Source organism: Chiloscyllium plagiosum, unplaced genomic scaffold (assembly GCF_037043375.1).
Source record: "Chiloscyllium plagiosum isolate Xiang-an unplaced genomic scaffold, Cpla_swu_hap1 HiC_scaffold_35, whole genome shotgun sequence".
Lineage (NCBI taxonomy): Eukaryota > Metazoa > Chordata > Chondrichthyes > Orectolobiformes > Hemiscylliidae > Chiloscyllium > Chiloscyllium plagiosum.
Window position 1 is genome coordinate 59,800,463 of NW_028270173.1, and position 20,750 is coordinate 59,821,212.

Genomic DNA, 20,750 nt, shown 5'->3' on the forward strand with positions numbered 1-20,750 from the left:
TTTAGAGTTTCGACCTTATCTCTTCCTATGTTGTTGGTTCCAATGTGGACAATGACCTCCTGCTGGCCCCTCTCCCCCGTGAGAACATTCTGCACCCTCTCTGAGATATCCTTGATCCTGGCACCAGGGAAACAACACACCATTCTGCTTTTCTCTGTGGCCACAGAAACGTCAGTCTGTACCTCTGACCACAGAATCCCCTAACACAATTTATCTCTTGGAAGCCGACGTATCCCTCGTTGCACTAGAGCCAGTCTCAATACCAGAAACTTGGCTGTTCATGCTACGTTACCCTGAGAATCCATCAGCCCCTACATTTTCCAAAACAGCATACCTGTTTGAAATGGGTATATCCACAAAAGACTCCTGCCCTAGGTGCTGACCTCTCTCACCCTTCCTGGAGTTAACCCATCTATGTGACTGTATCTGAGACTTTCCCCCCTTCCTATAACTGCCATCCATCACATACTGTTGCTGTTGCAAATCCCTCATCGCTTCTAACTGTCTCTCCAACCGATCCACTCGCTCTGATAAGATTCACATCCAACAGCATTTATGGCAGATATAATCCACAGTAACCCTTAAACTCTCTTTAAACTCCCACATCTGACAAGAAGTACATATCACTGCAAAGGCCATTTTTGCTCCTTCACAATCGACAGACCCAGAAAATAACTTATTCCTCTTATTCCTCTACAAACACTGCCTCAGGTTAAATTAATAGCTATGGCTTATATTTTAAGTTTAATCAAGAGACTTATCTCCAAAAACATATAACCAAGAAAGAATCCACTATACTCACTACTGCAGCCTTTCTCTTGGACAGACTTAAAACAACGACGAACTTATCTGATTCTGTGCTGTGAACTTCACCCAAACAAGTTCCTCCAGGATTAGTTGTGTATTCCACTGTTTGTTAATTTTCCCAGATGCACTCCGATATCCAGCGATACACAAATTCAAAAACAGCAAAGGCAGTAACTGTGCAGGTTCTCTCTCTCTCTCTCTCCTGCACTGACCTCACCATGTGCTTCCTTTGTCTCTCTTCTCCATTTTAAAACTGCTGTTGTTTTGACTTTTTTTTCCCCAAAGTTCCAAAACAATGCAACAGCATATAAAACAGGAATTGCTGCTCCTGGAATTCGAGGAAATCACCTCCAGCATCTAAAATACCTCAAAAAAGGAGCAGCTTTAACAGCCATAAATTTTTCACCAGCAAGCAAATGTGTATGCAAGGCTGAACACAAAGAGTCAAGGTTTCTCCAAGGTTCAGTGTATAGGTGCATCCGGGCACGAGGACCTTGTTGAGTACTAACATGAATTGTGTACCGGCTGCCAGACTGTCTCTTCTGTCTGTCTGTCTGTCTCTCTCTCTCTCTCTTTGTCTCTCTCTCTCTCCCTCTCTCTCTGTCTCTCTCTCTCTCTCTGTCCCTCTCTCTCTCTGTCTCCTGCCCTGTGCAGCTCATCCAAACCCCCAGGATCATGTTCCTCAGCAACAAGCTAAGTGTGGGGTACTGAGGGAAAGGAGCTGGGAGGGGCCCTGTTTTGTTTAAACAGTTTTTGGGACACTGTGATTTTAAGTTTGGGGGGTGGTGCTGAACACTTCCTTAAACATTTCTAAACTCAGGCCACGAGGGTCACTGTACCTACTTTCCCTATTCTGCTCCCGAACAATATTGGCTGGTGACTTGTGTAAACAGGATATTATCTTCGAGGAGAAAGTGAGGTCTGCAGATGCTGGAGATCAAAGTTGAAACTTTATTGCTGGAACAGCACAGCAGGTCAGGCAGCATCCAGGGAACAGGAGATTCGACGTTTCGGGCACAGATTCCTGATTCCTGATTCCTGAAGAAGGGCCTGTGCCCGAAACGTCGAATCTCCTGTTCCCTGGATGCTGCCTGACCTGCTGTGCTGTTCCAGCAATAAAGTTTCAACACTAAACAGGATATTCCCTACCTTACTCTCCGAGCATCAGTGGTTACACTGGCACTTGGTACTTCCTTGAGAGAGTCAGTGTCCTCGGATCACTGCCTCAGCAAGACAAGTTCGACTTGTTCCCGGGGCGGTCCTTCTCCTGAGGCTTGGGGTCCCACAACCTCATGGATCTCTGGTTGGAGCTGGGAATAGAGAACAGCCTGCAGCACTGACAAACACAGCCACAAGCAGGACAAACAGATGGGACAATACAGGACAAACACAAGACAGACAGACAAAACAGCAGGGCCCCTGCCAATTTCCCACCATCTGGGGATTGCTTAGTATTAAAGCGAAAATGTAACCGGTAATCTCTCCATCGATCTTGCCTCCTTTCTCTTTTTTTATTTCAAAAATATACTTTATTCATAAAATACTTTGATGATCTGTACAGTTGGACATGCCATACATATGTAAACATTCCATTTGTTTGCATACCGAAAACAGAGTAATCATTCCTATTTACAGGTCTGTACAATTACATTTTTAGCTGAGGCGTCAGCAGAGCCCAATGACTGCGCGGGCCCCCTGTTCTTCGTTAGGTAGGCAGACGTTACATGGTGGTCTTTCCCCACCGCGCCTTGGCAGCAGCTGCCCCAAGCTTCAGCGCGTCTCTCAACACATAGTCCTGGACCGTGGAATGTGCAAGTCTGCAACACTCAGTCAACTCCTTCAGCTGGAAGATCAGCAGGTTTCGGACCACCCAGAGAGCGTCCTTCACCGAGTTGATGATCCTCCAAACCCTTCCGATTCATATACCCATCCAGATGCCTTTGAAGTTGCCTGTACAAATAAGAGATTCCTTTGGTGTGTTTGTTGGAGAGCATCACACTCCAATGTTTATTTGATTTCTTCATGTGCTATTTCACAGAACTAAACTGTGTCTGTGACTATATATGATTTGAAAATGCCGGTGTTGCACTGGGGTGTACAAATAGAGGGTGGGGAGTGGAACAGGCTGCCAGAGGGAGTGGTGGAGTGGAGTACAATTTTGTCATTTAAGAAACATTCGGACAAGTCGATGGATGGGACAGATATGGAGGAGTGTGGACCAAATACAGGCAAATGGGACTAATTTAATTGTGAACACAAATACATTAAGGACAAAAGGATAACTAGGGAGAGAGTAGGGGGCCTTCAAAGATCAGCAAGGCGGCCTTTGCGTGGAGCTGCAGAAAATAGGAGAGATACTTAACGAGTATTTTGCATGGAAAGGACATGGAAGATTTAAAAAGTTGTGAAATAGATGGTGACACCTTGCAAAATGTCCATATTACAGAGGAGGAAGTGCTGGATGTCTTGAAACGAATAAAGGTGGATAAAACCCCAGGACCTGATAAGGTGTACCCTAGAACTCTGCAGGAAGCTAGGGAAGTGATTGCTGGGCCTCTTGCTGAGATATTTGTATCATCGATAGTCACAGGTGAGGGGCTGGAAGGCTGGAGGTTGGCTAACGTGGTTTCACTCTTTAAGAAGGGTAGTCAGGACAAGCCAGGGAACTATAGACCAGTGAGCCTGACGTCCATAGTGGGCAAGTTGTTGGAGGGAATTCTGAGGGACAGGATGTACATGTATTTGGAAAGGCAAGGACTGATTAGGGATAGTCAACATGGCTTTGTGTGTGGGAAATCATATCTCACAAACTTGATTGAGTTTTTTGAAGAAGTACCAAAGAGGATTGATGAGGGCAGAGCGGCAGATGTGATCAATATGGACTTCAGTAAGGCGTTTGACAAGGTTCCCCAAGGGAGACTGGTTAGCAAGGTCAGGTCTCACAGAATAAAGGGAGAACTAGGCATTTGGTACAGAACTGGTTCAAAGGTAGAAGACAGAGGGTGGTGGTGGGAGGTTGTTTTTCAGACTGGAGGCCTGTGACCAGTGGAGTGCCACAAGGATCAGTGCTGGGTCCTCTACTTTTTGTCATTTACATAAATGATTTGGATGTGAGCATGAGAGGTATAGTTTGCTTATGACACCAAAATTGGAGGTGCAGTGGACAGCAAAGAAGGTTACCTCAGATTACAACGGGATCTTGATCAGATGGGCCAATGGGCAGAAGTGGCAGATGGAGTTTAACTCCGATAAATGCGAGGTGCTGCATTTTGAAAGCAAATCTTAGCAGGACGCATACACTTAATGGTAAGGTCCTAGAGAGTGTTGCTGAACAAAGAGACCTTGGAGTGCAGGTTCATAGCTCCTTGTAAGAGGAGTCGCAGGTAGATAGGATAGTGAAGGTGGCATTTGGTATGCTTTCTTTTATTGTCACAGTATTGAGTACAGGAGTTGGGAGGTCATGCTGCGGCTGTACAGGACATTGGTTAGGCCACTGTTGGAATATTGTGTGCAATTCTGGTCTCCTTCCTATCGGAAAGATGTTGTGAAACCTGAAAGGGTTCAGAAAAGATTTACAAGGATTCAGAAAAGATTTACAAGGATGTTGCCAGTGTTGGAGGATTTGAGTTACAGGGAGAGGCTCAACAGGCTGGGGCTGTTTTCCCTGGAGCGTCGGAGGCTGAGCGGTGACTTTATAGAGGTTTATAAAATCATGAGGGGAATGGATAGGATAAATAGACAAAGTGTTTTCCCTGGGGTCCGGTGGTCCAGAACTAGAGGGCATAGGTTTAGGGTGAGAGGGTCAATGATATAAAAGCGACCTAAGGGGTAAAGTTTTGACTTAGAGGATGGTAGGTGTATGGAATGAGCTGCCAGGGGAAGTGGTGGAGGTTGGTTCAATTGCATGATTTAAAAGGCGTTTGGATGTGTATAGGAATAGGAAGGATTGAGGGATATGGGCCGGGTGCTGGCAAGTAGGACTAGATTGGGTTGGGGTATCAGGTTGACATGGGCGAGTTGGACCCAAGGGTCTGTTTCCATGCTGTAGATCTGTATGAGTGTATAAGAGTGTGCAGCATGGGCAATTTGGGCCGAACAGCCTGCCTCCATACTGTAAAGTTGTGTGATTAGATGACAGCATCCACCGTGTCCTTTTACCTGGAGCAGGTGGTGAAGCATCAGTGGACAGAGCTGAATATAATCTGTGGAATAAATTGTTGAAAGAGGCATTTTGAGCAATACTGGATGGAATAGGCAGGCAGTAAATCGAGGGAAATGGAGCAAGTGCGGGGGGATATTTGTTTGTTTGAAGGGCTTGGTCCTCTTGTGAAAACCTTTGAACATAGCGGTTTATTGCAGGATGAAATAAAACGTGCGACATTTATTATGTGTCGATTTGAGTGAAACTGAATTGAACATAGACGCGGTACATAGGAAGCCGCATGAAGCACAAGTGAGCGGCATCTATTGGAAAATCTGTTTTTTGCTTGTAAATCAGGGGAGAGCGCAAACGCAGTCCCCCACTACCACAATTTCTGCAGTCGAGTATCCCGCATTTGGGGACATCGCAGGCGTCAGCACACCCGAAGTGCAATGGGATAGCCTCGTCCTGGGAGAACCACCCTTTTTTAATTTCAAAAACATACTTTATTCATAAAATAATTTGATGGTCTGTACAGTTGGTCATGCCATACATATGTAAACATGTACATAAGGAGATCAGAATTTATCATTTTTATACAGGTCTGTACATTTTTTGATCATATGCCCATATATTTAACCTGAGCCGTCAGCAGAGCCCAAATGACTGCGTGGGCCCCCTGTTCTTCGTTAGGCAGGCAGACTTTATACAGTGGTCTTTCCCCACCGCGCCTTGGCGGCTGCTGCCCCAAGCTTCAATGTGTCCCTCAACACGTAGTCCTGGGCCTTGGAATGTGCCAGTCTGCAGCACTCAGTCGGGGTCAACTCCTTCAGCTGGAAGATCAACAGGTTTCGGACCGCCCAGAGAGCGTCCTTCACCGAGTTGATGATCCTCCAGGCACAGTTGATGTTCGTCTCGGTGTGCGTCCCGGGGAACAGACCGTAGAGCACGGAGTCCCGCGTCGCGGCGCTGATCAAGACGAACCTCGACAAACACCACTGCATTCCTCTCCAGACTTCTTCTGCGTAGGCACATTCCAGAAGGTGGTGTGTGACAGTCTCGTCCCCCCTGCAGCCGCTTCGAGGGCAGCGTGCGGTGCGGCAGAGAGTCCGGGCGTGCATAAAGGATCTCACAGGCAGAGCCCTTCTCACCACCAGTCAAGCCATGTCTTGGTGCTTGTTGGAAAGTTCTGGCGATGAGGCATTCTGCCAAATGGCTTTGACAGTCTGCTCAGGGAACCGCTCGATAGGATCCCCCCTCTCCTTTTCCCGAAGTGTCTCAAGGACGCTACGTGCTGACCATTTCCTGATGGACTTGTGGTCAAAGGTGTTTTTCTTGATAAATTTCTCCACGAAGGACAGGTGATACGGAACGGTCCAACTACTCGGAGCGTTCCGCGGCAGCGAGGCCAGGCCCATCCTTCGCAACACCGGGGACAGGTAGAACCTCAGTACGTAGTGACACTTGGTGTTTGCGTACCGGGGATCCACGGACAGCTTGATGCAGCCACACACAAAGGTGGCCATCAGGGTGAGGGTGGCATTGGGTGTATTTTCCCCCCATTGCCCAGATCTTTGTACAGCGAGTCCCTTCGGACCCGGTCCATCGTTGACCTCCATATAAACTGGAAGATGGCCCGGGTGACTGCAGCAGCACAGGTTCTGGGAATAGGCCAGACCTGTGCCACGTATAACAGCAATGACAGTGCCTCACACCTGATGACCAGGTTTTTTCCCGCGATGGAGAGTGACCGTAGCGTCCATCTGCCCAGTTTCTGCCTCACTTTGCTGATACGCTTCTCCCAAAACTTGGCACACGCCCCAGCCCCCCCCGAACAAAATACCCAGCACCTTCAGGTGAAGGAGATCGAGGATTGGTCGGCCCAGTTCCCGAAGAGCATGGCCTCGCTCTTGCCTCTGTTTACCTTGGCCCCCCGAGGCCAGTTCGAACTGGTCACATATGCACATGAGTCTGCGCACGGACTGCCGAGAAGCAGAGAACCACCTTGGTGATCATGGTATCTCCCCTGCCAGGCAAATATGCTCAATACTTTCACTCGCTCAAACCCAACAATGGACAATAGACAATAGGTGCAGGAGTCGGCTATTCTGCCCTTCAAGCCTGCACCACCATTCGATATAATCATGGCTGATCATCCTTTCTCAGTATCCTGTTCCTGCTTTATCTCCATAACCCTTGATTCCACTATCCTTGAGAGCTCTATCCAACTCTTTCTTAAATGAATCCAGAGACTGGGTCTCCACTGCCCTCTGGGGCAGAGCATTCCACACAGCCACCACTCTCTGGGTGAAGAAGTTTCTCCTCATCTCTGTCCTAAATGGTCTACCCCGTATTTTTAAGCTGTGTCCTCTGGTTCGGCACTCACCCATCAGCGGAAACATATTTTCTGCCTCCAGAGTGTCCAAACCTTTAATAATCTTATATGTTTCAATCAGATCCCCTCTCAGTCTTCTGAACCCGGCCATCTAGCCTCCTCATATTCCCCAGCAAATCAGGGGACCATGATCAAAAGACAGCGAAATAGACTTGACATACAGATTGCCCATCATAGAACGAAATTTGGATTGCGTTTGAGGGGCTAAATGGTCTCCACCTGTTGCTGTAAATTGTTCCCAACAATGTAACATCATTGGTATGAGACAAACAATCCCATCCCTGTCCCTTCCCCATGCTTCCTGTTCCCTGGGCTATAATTGAGTGGTAACCTGTTGTTGTATTTGAGTTCATTAATTCCAATGATTTGACAAGTTCTGTTTAATCAAAGTAATTAGAATCAGGATCACAGAATAATGATGAATATCATGAATAATAATAAACCAACTCAGTTGCTGGTTTATAATGGCCCTAATTTGAAACTGGGCAGAAACATTTATATGAATTGCTGGTGTCATGCTTAAGAACTGATTGATCATCTCAGAGGAGCCTCTTGTGGAGCAGTGGTCGTGCTCCAAATTTGCACCAGGAGGCTGGAACAAGTCCCATTTGCTCCAGAGTTGTGGAACAGGTTGATTAGAAAATATCACAATAATTTATTTACGAAACAGAAACACAAAATCACTGTGTCTCGAGGATTTTCTCCAAATACAGAGCAAGAGGAACTGCAGTGCCTTCTCCAACTATTAGATATGCTGTGTTAGGAGGATTCCATATTTACCCAGTGACTAAGGCAGGAGAGTCTTGATCCTGATCTGGATATGAGTGACCCAGGTTGATGCAACTCTGTCTAACCCATGTTGTACCTTCTCTGGCAGTGTACGTGTGGAGAAGTTATTCTAACCCCACTTTAAAATTAGAGTGTTACTCCTTCAAGTTCATAGCAGATGCTTGTTAAATGTAATGAAGGATTTCTGCCTCAATCACCCTTTTAGACACTGGGATATCCAGGCGCACATGACCTTCTGGGTGAGAAACTACCCCTTAACTCTCTTCTGATTCTGACATTAATGACATTAAATAATTCCTCCCTGGTTATTGAGCTCTCTGCTCAAAAAAATAAGATTGAACCACCCCTTGGTTGCCTCTGTCACTTCTCTCTTTTCCATGAGCCACCTGGACAAACTCCCATTAATGCACTCCCCCATTCCCGCCCTTTATCCAAACTCACAACTTTCTCTAGTTTCTCTCCTATTTCCCCTCAGGCCCTCTCTGAGCTCATTTTGTCCATGAGAGCGACCTCCTATTTCCTTTAGCAGATTCTTATGAAATAGTTGATCACTTAACATCCCTTCTTGATCCCTCTGTTTATTGATACCATTCATGGTTCTCTTTCTCTGATATTGTCCCTTTAACAAGTAATTGATGCTGTTAACACGCATTTCCTTGAAGAAACTAACCTTTTAGGTATTTGCTCTTCCAACCTACTGCCCCATTTCCAACCTCTCTTACTCTTCAAAGTCATTAGAATTGTTACCTTCCAAATACTGGAAAGTGACCGAGAGTCATGAAAGAGGGAAGGGTCCAGGGACAGAGCCAGGGATCAAGCAAGAGGTGAGGCATCAGAAGAGAGGGTGAGGTACTTTTTTACAAGAAAGTGATTCATGTCTCGAATGAACTTCCAGAGGAAGTGGTGGATGCGGGTACAGTTACAACATTTATAAGACATTTAGATAGGTATATTAAAAAGAAACGTTTGGTGATACCGTATATGGGCCAATCACAGCCAGGTCGGACTAGTTTAGTTTGAGATTATGGTCGGCAAGGACTGGTTGGACCAAAGGGTCTATTTCTGTGCTGTGTGACTATCACTTGAAGAGTTTGAATGGCTTACAGAGAAGTTGGCAAGAGACATTATTCCACAGGTCAGTCCCCAGTGACAACTTTATACTCTTAACAGTCACTGAGCACAGATTCACTTTCCAGGCCATCACTTACATGTCCCTCTCTCTTGTGCATGCGCTGATCCCACCACTGTAGATCATCACTGCCTTGATGCTGTGGGCCTTACTTTTCTGATCTGAAATGAAACACTTCTGAGGATACACAACCCCACACTGATACTGTCAGTCCGAAAGTCTCTGAGGATGAAGGATGCTATTCCCACACTAGAAATCTCTGTCAAACATTTACCAGAGGAACTGAGACAGCAGCTACAATAAGTGAGGTTTTATTCAGATGGGACAGTGACAAGTTTAAATCCCCACCTGATCTGCTGCTCAAAGTCACCTCCATTTCTCAAATTTCCGGAAATTCATGTTGCTCCAGAAATATTCGGTTAAAAATCACACAACACCAGGTTATAGTCCAACAGGTTTAATTGGAAGCAACACCGGCATCTCCAAATTAGAAATATTTGGATTGACTGTGAGAGACATCAATCAGAGAGCCCACCCACTCTGCACATTGTCTCCTCTTCCTCTTCCAGAGCTGGTTCACTTCCTATAGGGACTGAAAACCAAGTGAGGAGATGGTGAGTGAAGGAGCAGCTTTTATACAAATTGTATCCCATAATATCCACACCAACCTTCAGGCAGTCTGACTATCCTGTGGGCAGTCAGGGGTGGAAATGTCCCTTATGCTGTGTGAGAAGATCCAGCTGAGAGAGCTGTTTACTCGGTGCTTTGTGCTGAACTGTTTGACTGGAGCTGTGTGTTGGATATTGAGTGTGTTTATTGGAAGCATTTCCCTCTGATTTCCAGGCTGAGATTTGTTGATGGCTCATTCCTGAATATGAGAAGGTGAGGTGTCATTATCTGGAGATGCAGGGGTCTGAGGATTCTTACTGATTTCCTGTTGTTGAGTTCTCTGTGTTGGGAGCTGGTTGTTGTCCTGTGGACAATATTACGTTCTTCCTATCTCAGTAATCTCTTTAGTAAATAAACTATTCGAAAAACATGCCCTTGGGCTAGCATGGAGCCTGGTCAGTGTTGGGCTGTAGCAGAGAGACACCAGGACCAAAAGTGTTACTGACTAAAGAGTGACGGAGCTGCTTTAACTAAGGGTTTACTACAAGAAGTAAATTTCTGGAATGAGAGGTAAATGAAAGAGAATAAAAAGGTGTGGATCAAGAGGCCAACCTGCACTGAGACCAGCGGCAGAGTCACATCATAACCCACATTGTGATGTGTGTATGTGGACAAAGAAGCTGATTGTGGCCCCCTTGGGTCCTCAACCAATCAAGGAGTCTCAGTCCCTATAATTGTCCAAAAGTTATAAGGTTCTTTCAAACTGTATAGATGAGAGTGGGTACTGCAGGAAGGATGGGCAAACTGACGACAGCATCTTGGTACAGGGAGCTTTTCAAGTGGCCAGAAGAACTAGAAATGCGTTTGTGGTAAGGAGGATAGATATTATTCTTGGCAGCCAAGAGCAATGAGAAGGCTGTGATGACTGTCTGGTACCAGAGTTTAGGATAGGGGGTGAAGAAGAGTTTGGAGAGGGAGGGGAGGGATCCAATTGTTGTCCCTGTTGGTACTAACAACATGATCGGACTCGAAAGGAAACTGCTGAAAGATTTTAAACAGGAGCTAAATTAGAAAGCAAACCCTCCAAGGTATTAGTCTCTGGGTGACTACCTGAGTCATGAACAAAGTGGTGCAGAATAAATAAGATCAAGGAGTTTAATACATGCCTCAAAAATTGTTGTTGCTGGACTAGGTTTCAATTCGTGGGGCACTGACACCAGTACTGAAGTGAAAGGGAGCTGTTCTGGTGGGTCAGGTTATTCTGCTGGGACCAGTGTCTTGGCAAAATGAATAACTAGGGCTATGTAAAGGGCTTTAAAGTAATCAGGGCTAGGGGGCTTCTACAGTAGGCATGGGTTTGGGAGAGGGGATATGTATGATTTTAAAGCAAGAGGATATGGCAGCAATACAGTGCAGCTATTTGAGTAACGATACCCAAAGTAGGATAGGAAAGTACAGAGTATAGAAACATAGAAAAACATCAATAATAGGGTCAAAGCTGGAAACAATTGTAAAAAGCCAAAATTATGGCTCTTTATTTGAACATTCATAGTTTTGGAGCAAAACAAATGAACTAATGGCACAAATACAGATTAATACCTGTATAAAATATGATTGTATAGCCATTGTGGAAACTTGGTTACTAGGAAATCGATACTGGGAACGAAATATTTAGTGATATGACTTTTTGAAAGAGTGGTGGAATTAGCATTGTTGGTACAGGATGGAATAAGTACAAAAGCAAGAAATGATAGAATCAACACTGACCTTCCGAAGAGCACCCCACCCAGATCCAGCACCTGACCCTATCCCTCCAACAACGCATTTCCAATAGCTAGTGCACCTAGTCTGCACATCCCTAGATACTACGGGATAATTTTGCATGGCCAATCTACCTAGCCTGCACATCTTTTGACTGTGGGGGGAAATGGAGCACTCGGAAGAAATCCACACAGACACAGGGAGAATATGCTAAACTCCACACAGACTGTCGCCTAAGGGTAGAATCGAACCTCGGTTCATGGTGGTCTGAGGCAGCAATGTTGTAGAATCCTTATGGGTAGAGGTGAAAACTAAAAAGGGTAGCAGTAGTCTCTTAGCCCTGTAACAATAACGATACAGTGTAACAGAGAATAAATCAGGAGATAATGAAGGCATGTAATAAAGGCAGTACATTAATCATGAGTGACTTTAACCTTCATGTAGATTGGGATAGTTATATTAGCAGAGTTAGCAACGAGGAAGAATCCATAGAGTCCATTTGGGACAGATTCCCAGAACAGCGACTGCTGGACAAGCACATGGCTGGCAGTAAATTCAGGGGCGCATAGGTTAGATTGATCTTAGATTAAAATAAATGCTCGGCACAACGTCATGGGCTAAAGGGCTGTACTGTGCTGTACTTTTCTATATTCTAACAATTTATTGGGAATTCAAACAGGGATCAGGCTATAGCAAACTTTGTTTTAACCGGTACCTTATGAATTGGAACTCTCAATAATATCAACCCTCCATTACATTTCCATTATTTTGCATGTGCTTTTACATTGATTGTTTGGACCTCTTGATCAACCTAAGTATGTGATCAACTGGCACATGCCTGGTCCTGGTTAATAAACAGTTTGCTGTATTTGAGTCTGGTGACGTGGAACGAGGCCGGTTGGTTTGCAATGCAAAGTTCAATTACCACACTAACTGAGGTCACCACGAAAGTCCCACTTTCTCGATATCTCCCCTCACCTGAGGCATGGTGACCCTCAGGATAAACCACCACCAGTCCTCCTTCTCTCTGTCTCTCTCTCTCTCTGTCTCTCTCTCTGTCTCTCTCCCTCTCCCTCTCTTTGTCTCTCTCTCTTTCTCTCTGTCTGTCTCTCTCTCTCTCTTTCTCTCTCACTCTCTCTCTCTCTGTCTGTCTAATGGACTATAATCTGCTGTAGTTTGATTTTTGACCTTGTCCCCTCCAGTCCAACTCTGGTATCTCCTCATCATCTCTCTAATCAGAGAGTAGCTGGATGGTTCTCAGGGACTTTGGTGAATGAGGCAGGTTTACTAAATCATGTCAGAGATAAAGATCTCCTTGGAAACAGGTAGAATTCAGCATTCAGTTTGAGAGTGATCAAAATGGGTTGGAAAAATCTGGGCTAAATTTAAATAAGGGTAAGTACAAGGCAATGAGGACAGAGCTAATTTGAGCGGATGGGAAATGAGATTAGCAGCAAAGATGGATGAGGAACAGTGGCAAACATTAAGCATATAGTTCATGGCTCGCAGCAAAGGAAGAAGAATTCTGGGGAGGGGTCGGCCAACCATGGTTAACCAGGGAACTTAACATGAAAAAAACATATACTGTGGCAAAGATTAGTTATAAGCCAGAGAATTGGGAATATTTTAAAATCCAACAAAAGACAACCAAAAGCATAACAAAGAGGGAGAACATAAACTTTGAGGGAAAATTTGCAAGTAATATCAAGACTGACAGCAAGAGCTTCTTTAAATATAAAAAAAGGAAGCGAGGTGCCAAAGTGGACATTGGCCCCTTAGAGAATAAGACTGGAGAAATAATAACGGGGCACCAGGAAATGCAGAGGCATTGAATAAATAATTTGCATCTGTCTTCACAGTAAAAAAAGACTGAAAACATTCCAATAGGGGCAAAAGGAGGCAAGGAAGTAAATGTAATAACTATCACTAGAGAAAGTACGAGGGAACCAAATATGGCTAAAGAACACAGAAACTGAATTATTTAAAGGGAGAAAGGCAGTGGAAAGCTACAGGGTGATTTGAGAATCCTTGTGCATAAATCGCTAAAAGCTAACATCCAAGTTCAGTGGATAATAAGGAAAGGAAATGGAATATTGGGCTCATTTCAAAGGGAAATGAAGTATCAAAGTAGGGAAGTTTTGCTGAAACTATACACAGCAATAATCAGACCACAGCTGGAGTAATGTGACTAGTTTTTACAGTCTCACTATCCCTGTACTCACAACACAGCAAAGTTAAAGATTCAAAGACACTCAAAATTGACCCCGATGGTTCCCAACCAGACTTTGGGAAATACCAGTAGCACACTTAGTGGATAGTCAAAACCAGCCACCAGCTTTAAACAAAAAAATGAACAATTTATTAAAGCTGAGCAAAGTTAAACAACAAAGAAATCTAATTAATGACTATGATTTAAACTCAACTTTCTTTGATTCTCGCCCCCACTCTCAGAAAGAAAAACAAACACAGAGAATAAATCAATAGAAAAAGAAGTGAGATGCAATTGGCCAGAGCTGAAAATGTGTTGCTGGAAAAGCGCAGCAGGTCAGGCAGCATCCAGGGAACAGGAGAATCGACGTTTCGGGCATAAGCCCGTTCCTGAAGAAGGGCTTATGCCCGAAATGTCGATTCTCCTGTTCCCTGGATGCTGCCTGACCTGCTGCGCTTTTCCAGCAACACATTTTCAGTTCTGATCTCCAGCATCTGCAGTCCTCACTTTCTCCTCAAAGATGCAATCGGCCAGTTCACTTAAGCTGTTTCCATTATTGTAAATATCACCAGCACATGGGATTGTTCATTATTTGTTTTTATTTGATTTTCAGACAACATTCATGCATTCAAATGGTTTCTAGTATGCCCCCAGAAAGATTTATTTACTTCTCATAACTGAGATCCTACTTTCCAAACTTGAAATAAGTTGATCATGGGAGGATAACCAGGGAGCAATCACATCACGGTCCTCTGATTCTCCTGAACCAGTCCTGAACAGTTCAGAAAGGAGAAAGTGAGGACTGCAGATGCTGGAGTATCAGAGCTGAAAAATGTGTTGCTGGAAAAGCGCAACAGGTTCTGAACAGTTCAGAACCAGTTCAAATTTTCGTTTGTCTTTATGTTGTTTCCTCAACATTTTCTTTGTTATACTGGTTGATACCATAACTCTCTGTGAGGCCATAATTAATATTCAAACATCCTCCATCAGTTTGAACATATTGCCTCTCCAGAATCAAAGTGTCCATCATAGTGTCCACATTTGGCCCAATGATTCCACACCAACCCTCCGACGAGCATTCCACCCAGATGCACCTCCTAACCTATTCCTGTAACCCTGCATTTCCCATGGCTAATCCACAGGAAATTTAGCATGACTACTTCACTTAACCTGCACATCTTTGGACTGGAAGAGGAAACTGGAGCATCTGGAGGAAACCCACTCAGACACGGGGAGAATATGCAAACTCCACACACACTGTCCATTGGAGTTTAGAAGGATGAGAGGTGAGCTTATTGAAACATTGTCAGGGAACTTGACAGGTTCGAGTTTGAGTTATAAAGAAGGGCTGGAAAGGTTGGGACTTTTTCACTGGAGTGTAGGAGGTTGACAGGCAACTTTATAGAAGTTGATGAAATAAGAGAGGTATAGATAGAGTTACTGGTAACTCTAGGTCTTTTCCCAAGGGTGGGGAATTTCAAGACTGGGGACACATTTTTAAGGTGAGAGGAGAGAGATTTTAAAAATACACGAGGGGCAAATTTTTTATACAGAGGGTGGTTCACATGTGGAATGAACTCCCTGAAGAAGTGGTGGATGTGGGCACAATTACAAGATAGTTGGACAAGTACATGAATGGGAAAGGTTTTGAGGGATGTAGGCCAGGAGCAGGCAGCTGGAATGAGTTTAGTTTGGGTTTGGTTAGACCAAATAGTTTGATTCTGTGCTGTATGGCTTTATGACTCTGAGTAGAGATTACTTTGATAGTCTAGGGCCAGAGGCATTAATCTCAGAGTAAGACTGAGATGAGGATAACTTTCATTTTTCAGAGGGTAATGATTCTGTACCAGAGAGGGCTGTTGAGACTGGATCACTAAGTATATTCAAGGCTGAGATGGACAGATTTTTAATCAGTGAGGGAATTAAGGGTTGTGGGCATAAAGGGAGGAGACTGGAGTTGAGGATTATTTGATCATCCATGATCTCGTTGAATGGTGGCACAGAGCTGATGGGCTGAATGACCTACTTCTGATCCTACATTTTATAGTCTTTTATATGGAGCCTTTTATGTCCAGGTTGTCACATAGTATTTTACAGCCTGCAAAGTAGTTTTGAAATGGAGTTATTGTTTCATGGTACAAAATGTGACAGTCATTATGCGCACAGCAAGCTCCCACAAACAACAGCGTGTTAATGACCAGAGAATGTGTTTTTATTTGAATTGATTAAAGAATTGTGGTAATCCCTGTAGGGTGTGGTATTACCTCAAAGTGATATTAATCCCAGACCTCTAACAAGACAATTAAAACCAACATTGTCTAAACAGTACCAATTATACAATGATACACTCATGACAGAAGAGATCTTTAAGTCCTTTAACTTCTAACATGTTTGAACATCCCAGTCCACAGTTCTAATTTATGAATGGTTTTCAGCTGGTTTCGAGGAACCAGTCTCACATCAAACTCTACCCACCCCCCAGTTTCCAATAGGTTCATGTCTCTCAATTTCACTGAATTGTAACTTGAAGTGACTGTCAAATGAACCATTGAGGCCCACTCCAGTGATTCCTACCTGGCCTTGTCAGGATGAATATTCTGGAGTCTTTAGATTGTCACAGGATCTGTCTCTTCAATCAGAAATTATGCCCCCTCCCACATTTTCCCTGGCAGACCACGGAAAGGACACCCCCTCCTCTCCAGTGACCACACTGATTGCAGTCCTGGCCCCGGTGTCTCTCTCACTTTCTCTTTCTCTGTAATTTTGAAGACTAAATGGTCTGTGCAGTCAGCACCAGCTGCTCTTGCCTTTTTTTTTGGGAGTGATAACTTTGCATCTTGCTTAGCAATTTCCAACCTGTCCTCATGGTAACCAAGCAGGGTTATGTAACCTCACAACAAACCCTCCTTTCCAGAGTGTCCAATTTTCCACGAAGTTGGAAAGATACCTTAAATATAATAGTCTTATAAGCATCTCATTCATCATGCAATCCTGATTTTTCGACTGTGGGAAGGATTGGAATGATCCAGGGACACAGATTTCTCCCAGTTTGTCAGGAGAGGGTGGATTTGAGCATCCACTCGATTTTTTTTTCCTGAAGACACGTTAACATTGTGTCTCGCTTTCATGTGGAGAAAGTGAGGACTGCAGATGCTGGAGATCAGAGCTGAAAATGTGTTGCTGGAACAGCGCAGCAGGTCAGGCAGCATCCAGGGAACAGGGGAATCGACCTTTCGGACATAAGCCCTTCCTCAGGAATGAGGAAAGTGTGTCCAGCAGGCTAAGATAAAAGGTAGGGAGGAGGGACTTGGGGGAGGGGCGTTGGAAATGCGATAGGTGGAAAGAGGTCAAGGTGAGGGTGATAGATCAGACTGGGGTGGGGGTGGGGAAGTCAGGAAGAAGATTGCAGGTTAGGAAGGCGGTGCTGAGTTCGATGGATTTGACTGAGACAAGGTGGGGGGAGGGGAAATGAGGAAACTGGTGAAATCCGAGTTCATCCCTTGTGGTTGGAGGGTTGGAGTCCCTCCTCCATACCTTTTATCTTAGCCTGCTGGGCACACTTTCCTCATTCCTGAGGAAGGGCTTATGCCCGAAATCTTGATTTTCCTGTTCCCTGGATGCTGCCTGACCTGCTGCGCTGTTCCAGCAACACATTTTCAGCTCTCGCTTTCATGTGCTGAGCTCCAGCGTGGCTGTGAATGGAGGTGATCATGGAGCTTCCACTTTCCACTAATCTCCGGATACAGTGCATTATCCTCTGCCATTTCTGCCACCTACAATCAGACCCCATCACCAGAGATATATTTCTCTCCCTACCCCGTCTGCATTGTGCAGAGACCATTCCCTCCATGACTCCCTCATTAGGTCCTAATGAGGGAGTCATGCCTCTCCCCCCCGCCCCCACCAACCCAGCCTTCACACCCAGCACCTTCCCTTGCTGCTGCAAGAGGTGTAAACCTGCATCCAGACCTCCCTCCTCACCTCCTCTAAGGCCCCAAAGGATCTTTTCACATCTGGCAGAGAGGTTCCTGCACACCCACCCACTCATCTACTGTGTCTGTGCTCAACGTGTTCTCCCCTACATCAGGGAGACAGGATGCCAATTCACGGAGCATTTCAGCGAACATCTTTGGGACACGTGCTCCAAAGAATCCCAATGCCCTGTGGCCGACCACTTCAACTCGCCTCCTACTCCACCAAGCATATGCAAGTACTGGGCCTCCTCCACCTCCAAATCCAAGCCACTCGACGACTGGAGGAAGAACACTGCATCTTCAGCCTTGGGATCCTTCAACCATGTGGCATCAATATCGACTTCACTAGTTTCCAAATCTCTCCTCCCCACCACCTCATCCCAAGTCCAACCCTCCAACTCCGCACCGCCCTCTTGACATATCCTACCTGACCATCTTCCTCCCCACCTATCCACTCCACCCTCCCACTGACCTATCACACATCCCCCCCAGCTGCATCTACCTATCACCTTCCCCCCAGTCCCAACCCCACCCTCCTATTTATATCTCAGTCCCTTTCCCATCACACATTCCTGATGAAACGGCTTATGCCCGAAACGTTGACTCTCCTACTCCTCGGATCCTGCCTGACCATGTTATACTTTTCCAGTGTCACACTTTTTGACTCTCCAGCATCTGCAGTCCTCACTTTCTCCCTGTGGTCATGGAGCTGCCTTCTCCTGTTACTGGTTGTCCACAATTCTCAAGATGTATGAGGGAATTGTAGGAAGTCATGTTTCCTTTTCTTGTTTTATAGAAGGATTGCACCATACTACACCAGAGAATACAGAGAGGATAGACACTGCAGATTGATCCTGCCTATCATCAACTGCACAACGGTGGGGAGAAATCCAGTCCCTTCATCGTATTGCTCAACACAGAGAAGGTTGGGCAGTGAAACCATCATCTGGAAATTAGTCGGTTCAGGGGAGCTTTGACGTATCATCAGATCTGAAACTGGTCAGTGGTGTGGAGCCTTCCGTCAGAACCAGCCTTTGTCAAGATTCGCTGTGGGTGATTGATGAGGGTGAGGCTGGGAAGAAATCTGAGTGGTCTGCAAGTGTGGTGAGAGCTTCAATCATTGAGCCTCTTGAAATACTGACTCACTCCTACAGGGGAGAGGCTATTCAAGTATGAGGTGGTGTGAGGAGGGCTCCATACGTTCATAGAATCTGGTGACACGTAAAGTGCATTTGTTACAAACGCTGTTAACACAAGGCTAGTCCATGGAAGTTAAACCATTCAAGTGTGAAGTTTGTGATAAATATTTTGTAACATCTACAACCCTCTTGAGACACCAGATGATTCACACGGGGGAGAAACCCTTCAGGTGTGAGGTTTGTGAAAAGGCTTTTGCCTACTCCTTCCACCTGCTAACACACCAGATGATTCACACCGGGGAGAAACCCTTCCAGTGTGAAATTTGTGAAAAGGCTTTTACCGATTCTTCTCACCTCCTGAGACATCAGAGAATTCACACAGGGCAGAAACCATTCACATGCAAAGTGTGTGACAAATCGTTCTCCCAGTCATCGACCCTTCATGTACACCAGCGCATTCACACAGGGGAGAAACCATTCACGTGTGAAGTATGTGACAAATCATTCTCAGATTTAGCGCACCTTCGCAGACATCAACGTATTCACACAGGGGAGAAACCATTTACCTGTGGTACGTGTGACAAATCATTCTCGCAGTCTTCAACCCTTCATGTACACCAACGTGTTCACACTGGGGAGAAACCTTTTATATGTGAGATTTGTGATAAATCATTCTCAGTTTCATCAACTCTGCGTAATCACCAACGTATTCACACGGGGGAGAAACCATTCACCTGCAAGGTATGTGACAAATCATTTTCGATGTCATCACACCTCCGTATACACCAACGCTTCCACACAGGGGAGAAACCATTCACTTGTGAGGTGTGTGACAAATCATTCTCAACATTATCACACCTCCGTGTTCACCAACGCATTCATACAGGGGAGAAACCATTCAGGTGTGAGGTGTGTGAGAAACTGTTCTCAAGCTCATCCACTCTCCTGCTCCATCAAAGGATTCATACAGGAGAGAGACCGTTTATATGTGATGTTTGTGACAAATCATTTTCACGATCATCGAATCTCCTGCTTCACTGGAAGATCCACACAGGGGAGTAATAGTTCAAGTGTGAGGTTTTTGACAAAGCTTTTTATAATGTTTCTCCTGGGACAGAATGGAATTCATGTAGTGTTTGTGACAAAGCTCTTACCCATTCCTCTGATCTACTACAGCGCCAGCTGATTCCCACAGGAGAGAAGACATTCAGGGATGAGGTATGTGACATAGTCAGCATATATCCGGTTTATTAGCATTCAAACAGGAGAGAAACTCTGTGTAATAAACAATTCAGACAGTTGTTGGATCTCCTAGAACATGAGTGAACCCACACAAAGTCTAACTAGTCAGGTTCCTGCCAATCTGTACTCAGAATGTGAACCTGTACACAGTCTCACTGTGCAGGATGTTCAGTGGGACTGGGACACAGAACAAGAAACAGCTTTCACTCCCATCAAACAACTAGTGATGACATCACCAGTGCTGAGGGATTATGATGTAACAATGGAGTGACCCTGCAGTGTGATGTCAGTGAAACAGGACTTGGGGTAATCCCCAGGCAGTGAGGACAAGCCGTTGTGTTTGTATCCAGAGCATTAACACAAACTGAACAACTCTGTATACAAATTGAGAAAGAGAGTGTGAATATTGACTTTGCTTTTACCAATGCCTGTTTGTGACAGAGAAAGTGATGGTGGACTCTGACCACAAGCTAATTCACAGGATGTCTCTCAAACCACTTTGATCTTTTCTTAAATGTTTGCAAAGGACATCACTTCCAACCAAGGGAAATAGAT

At 45.1% G+C, this 20,750-nt stretch overlaps 1 protein-coding gene and 1 pseudogene across 2 annotated transcripts in view; one reads left to right on the plus strand and one right to left on the minus strand.

Moving 5' to 3' along the window:
• The window catches only part of LOC122541578 (uncharacterized), a 63,708-nt gene extending 42,973 nt beyond the window's left edge, over positions 1-20,735 (plus strand). The window contains exons 1-2 of one of the 2 annotated variants that reach the window (XM_087978764.1): positions 14,920-15,126; positions 18,611-20,735. In XM_087978764.1, the coding sequence (XP_087834890.1) occupies positions 19,080-20,015 (936 nt within the window). In that variant the 5' untranslated portion in view covers positions 14,920-15,126; positions 18,611-19,079 and the 3' untranslated portion in view covers positions 20,016-20,735. Of the gene's footprint in view, positions 1-14,919; positions 15,127-18,610 lie in introns of those variants that run through there. The other variant, XM_087978765.1, reaches the window with a different exon arrangement.
• Positions 5,303-5,442, minus strand: LOC122547589 (U1 spliceosomal RNA; annotated as a pseudogene).
• Positions 20,736-20,750: the final 15 nt, after the last annotated feature.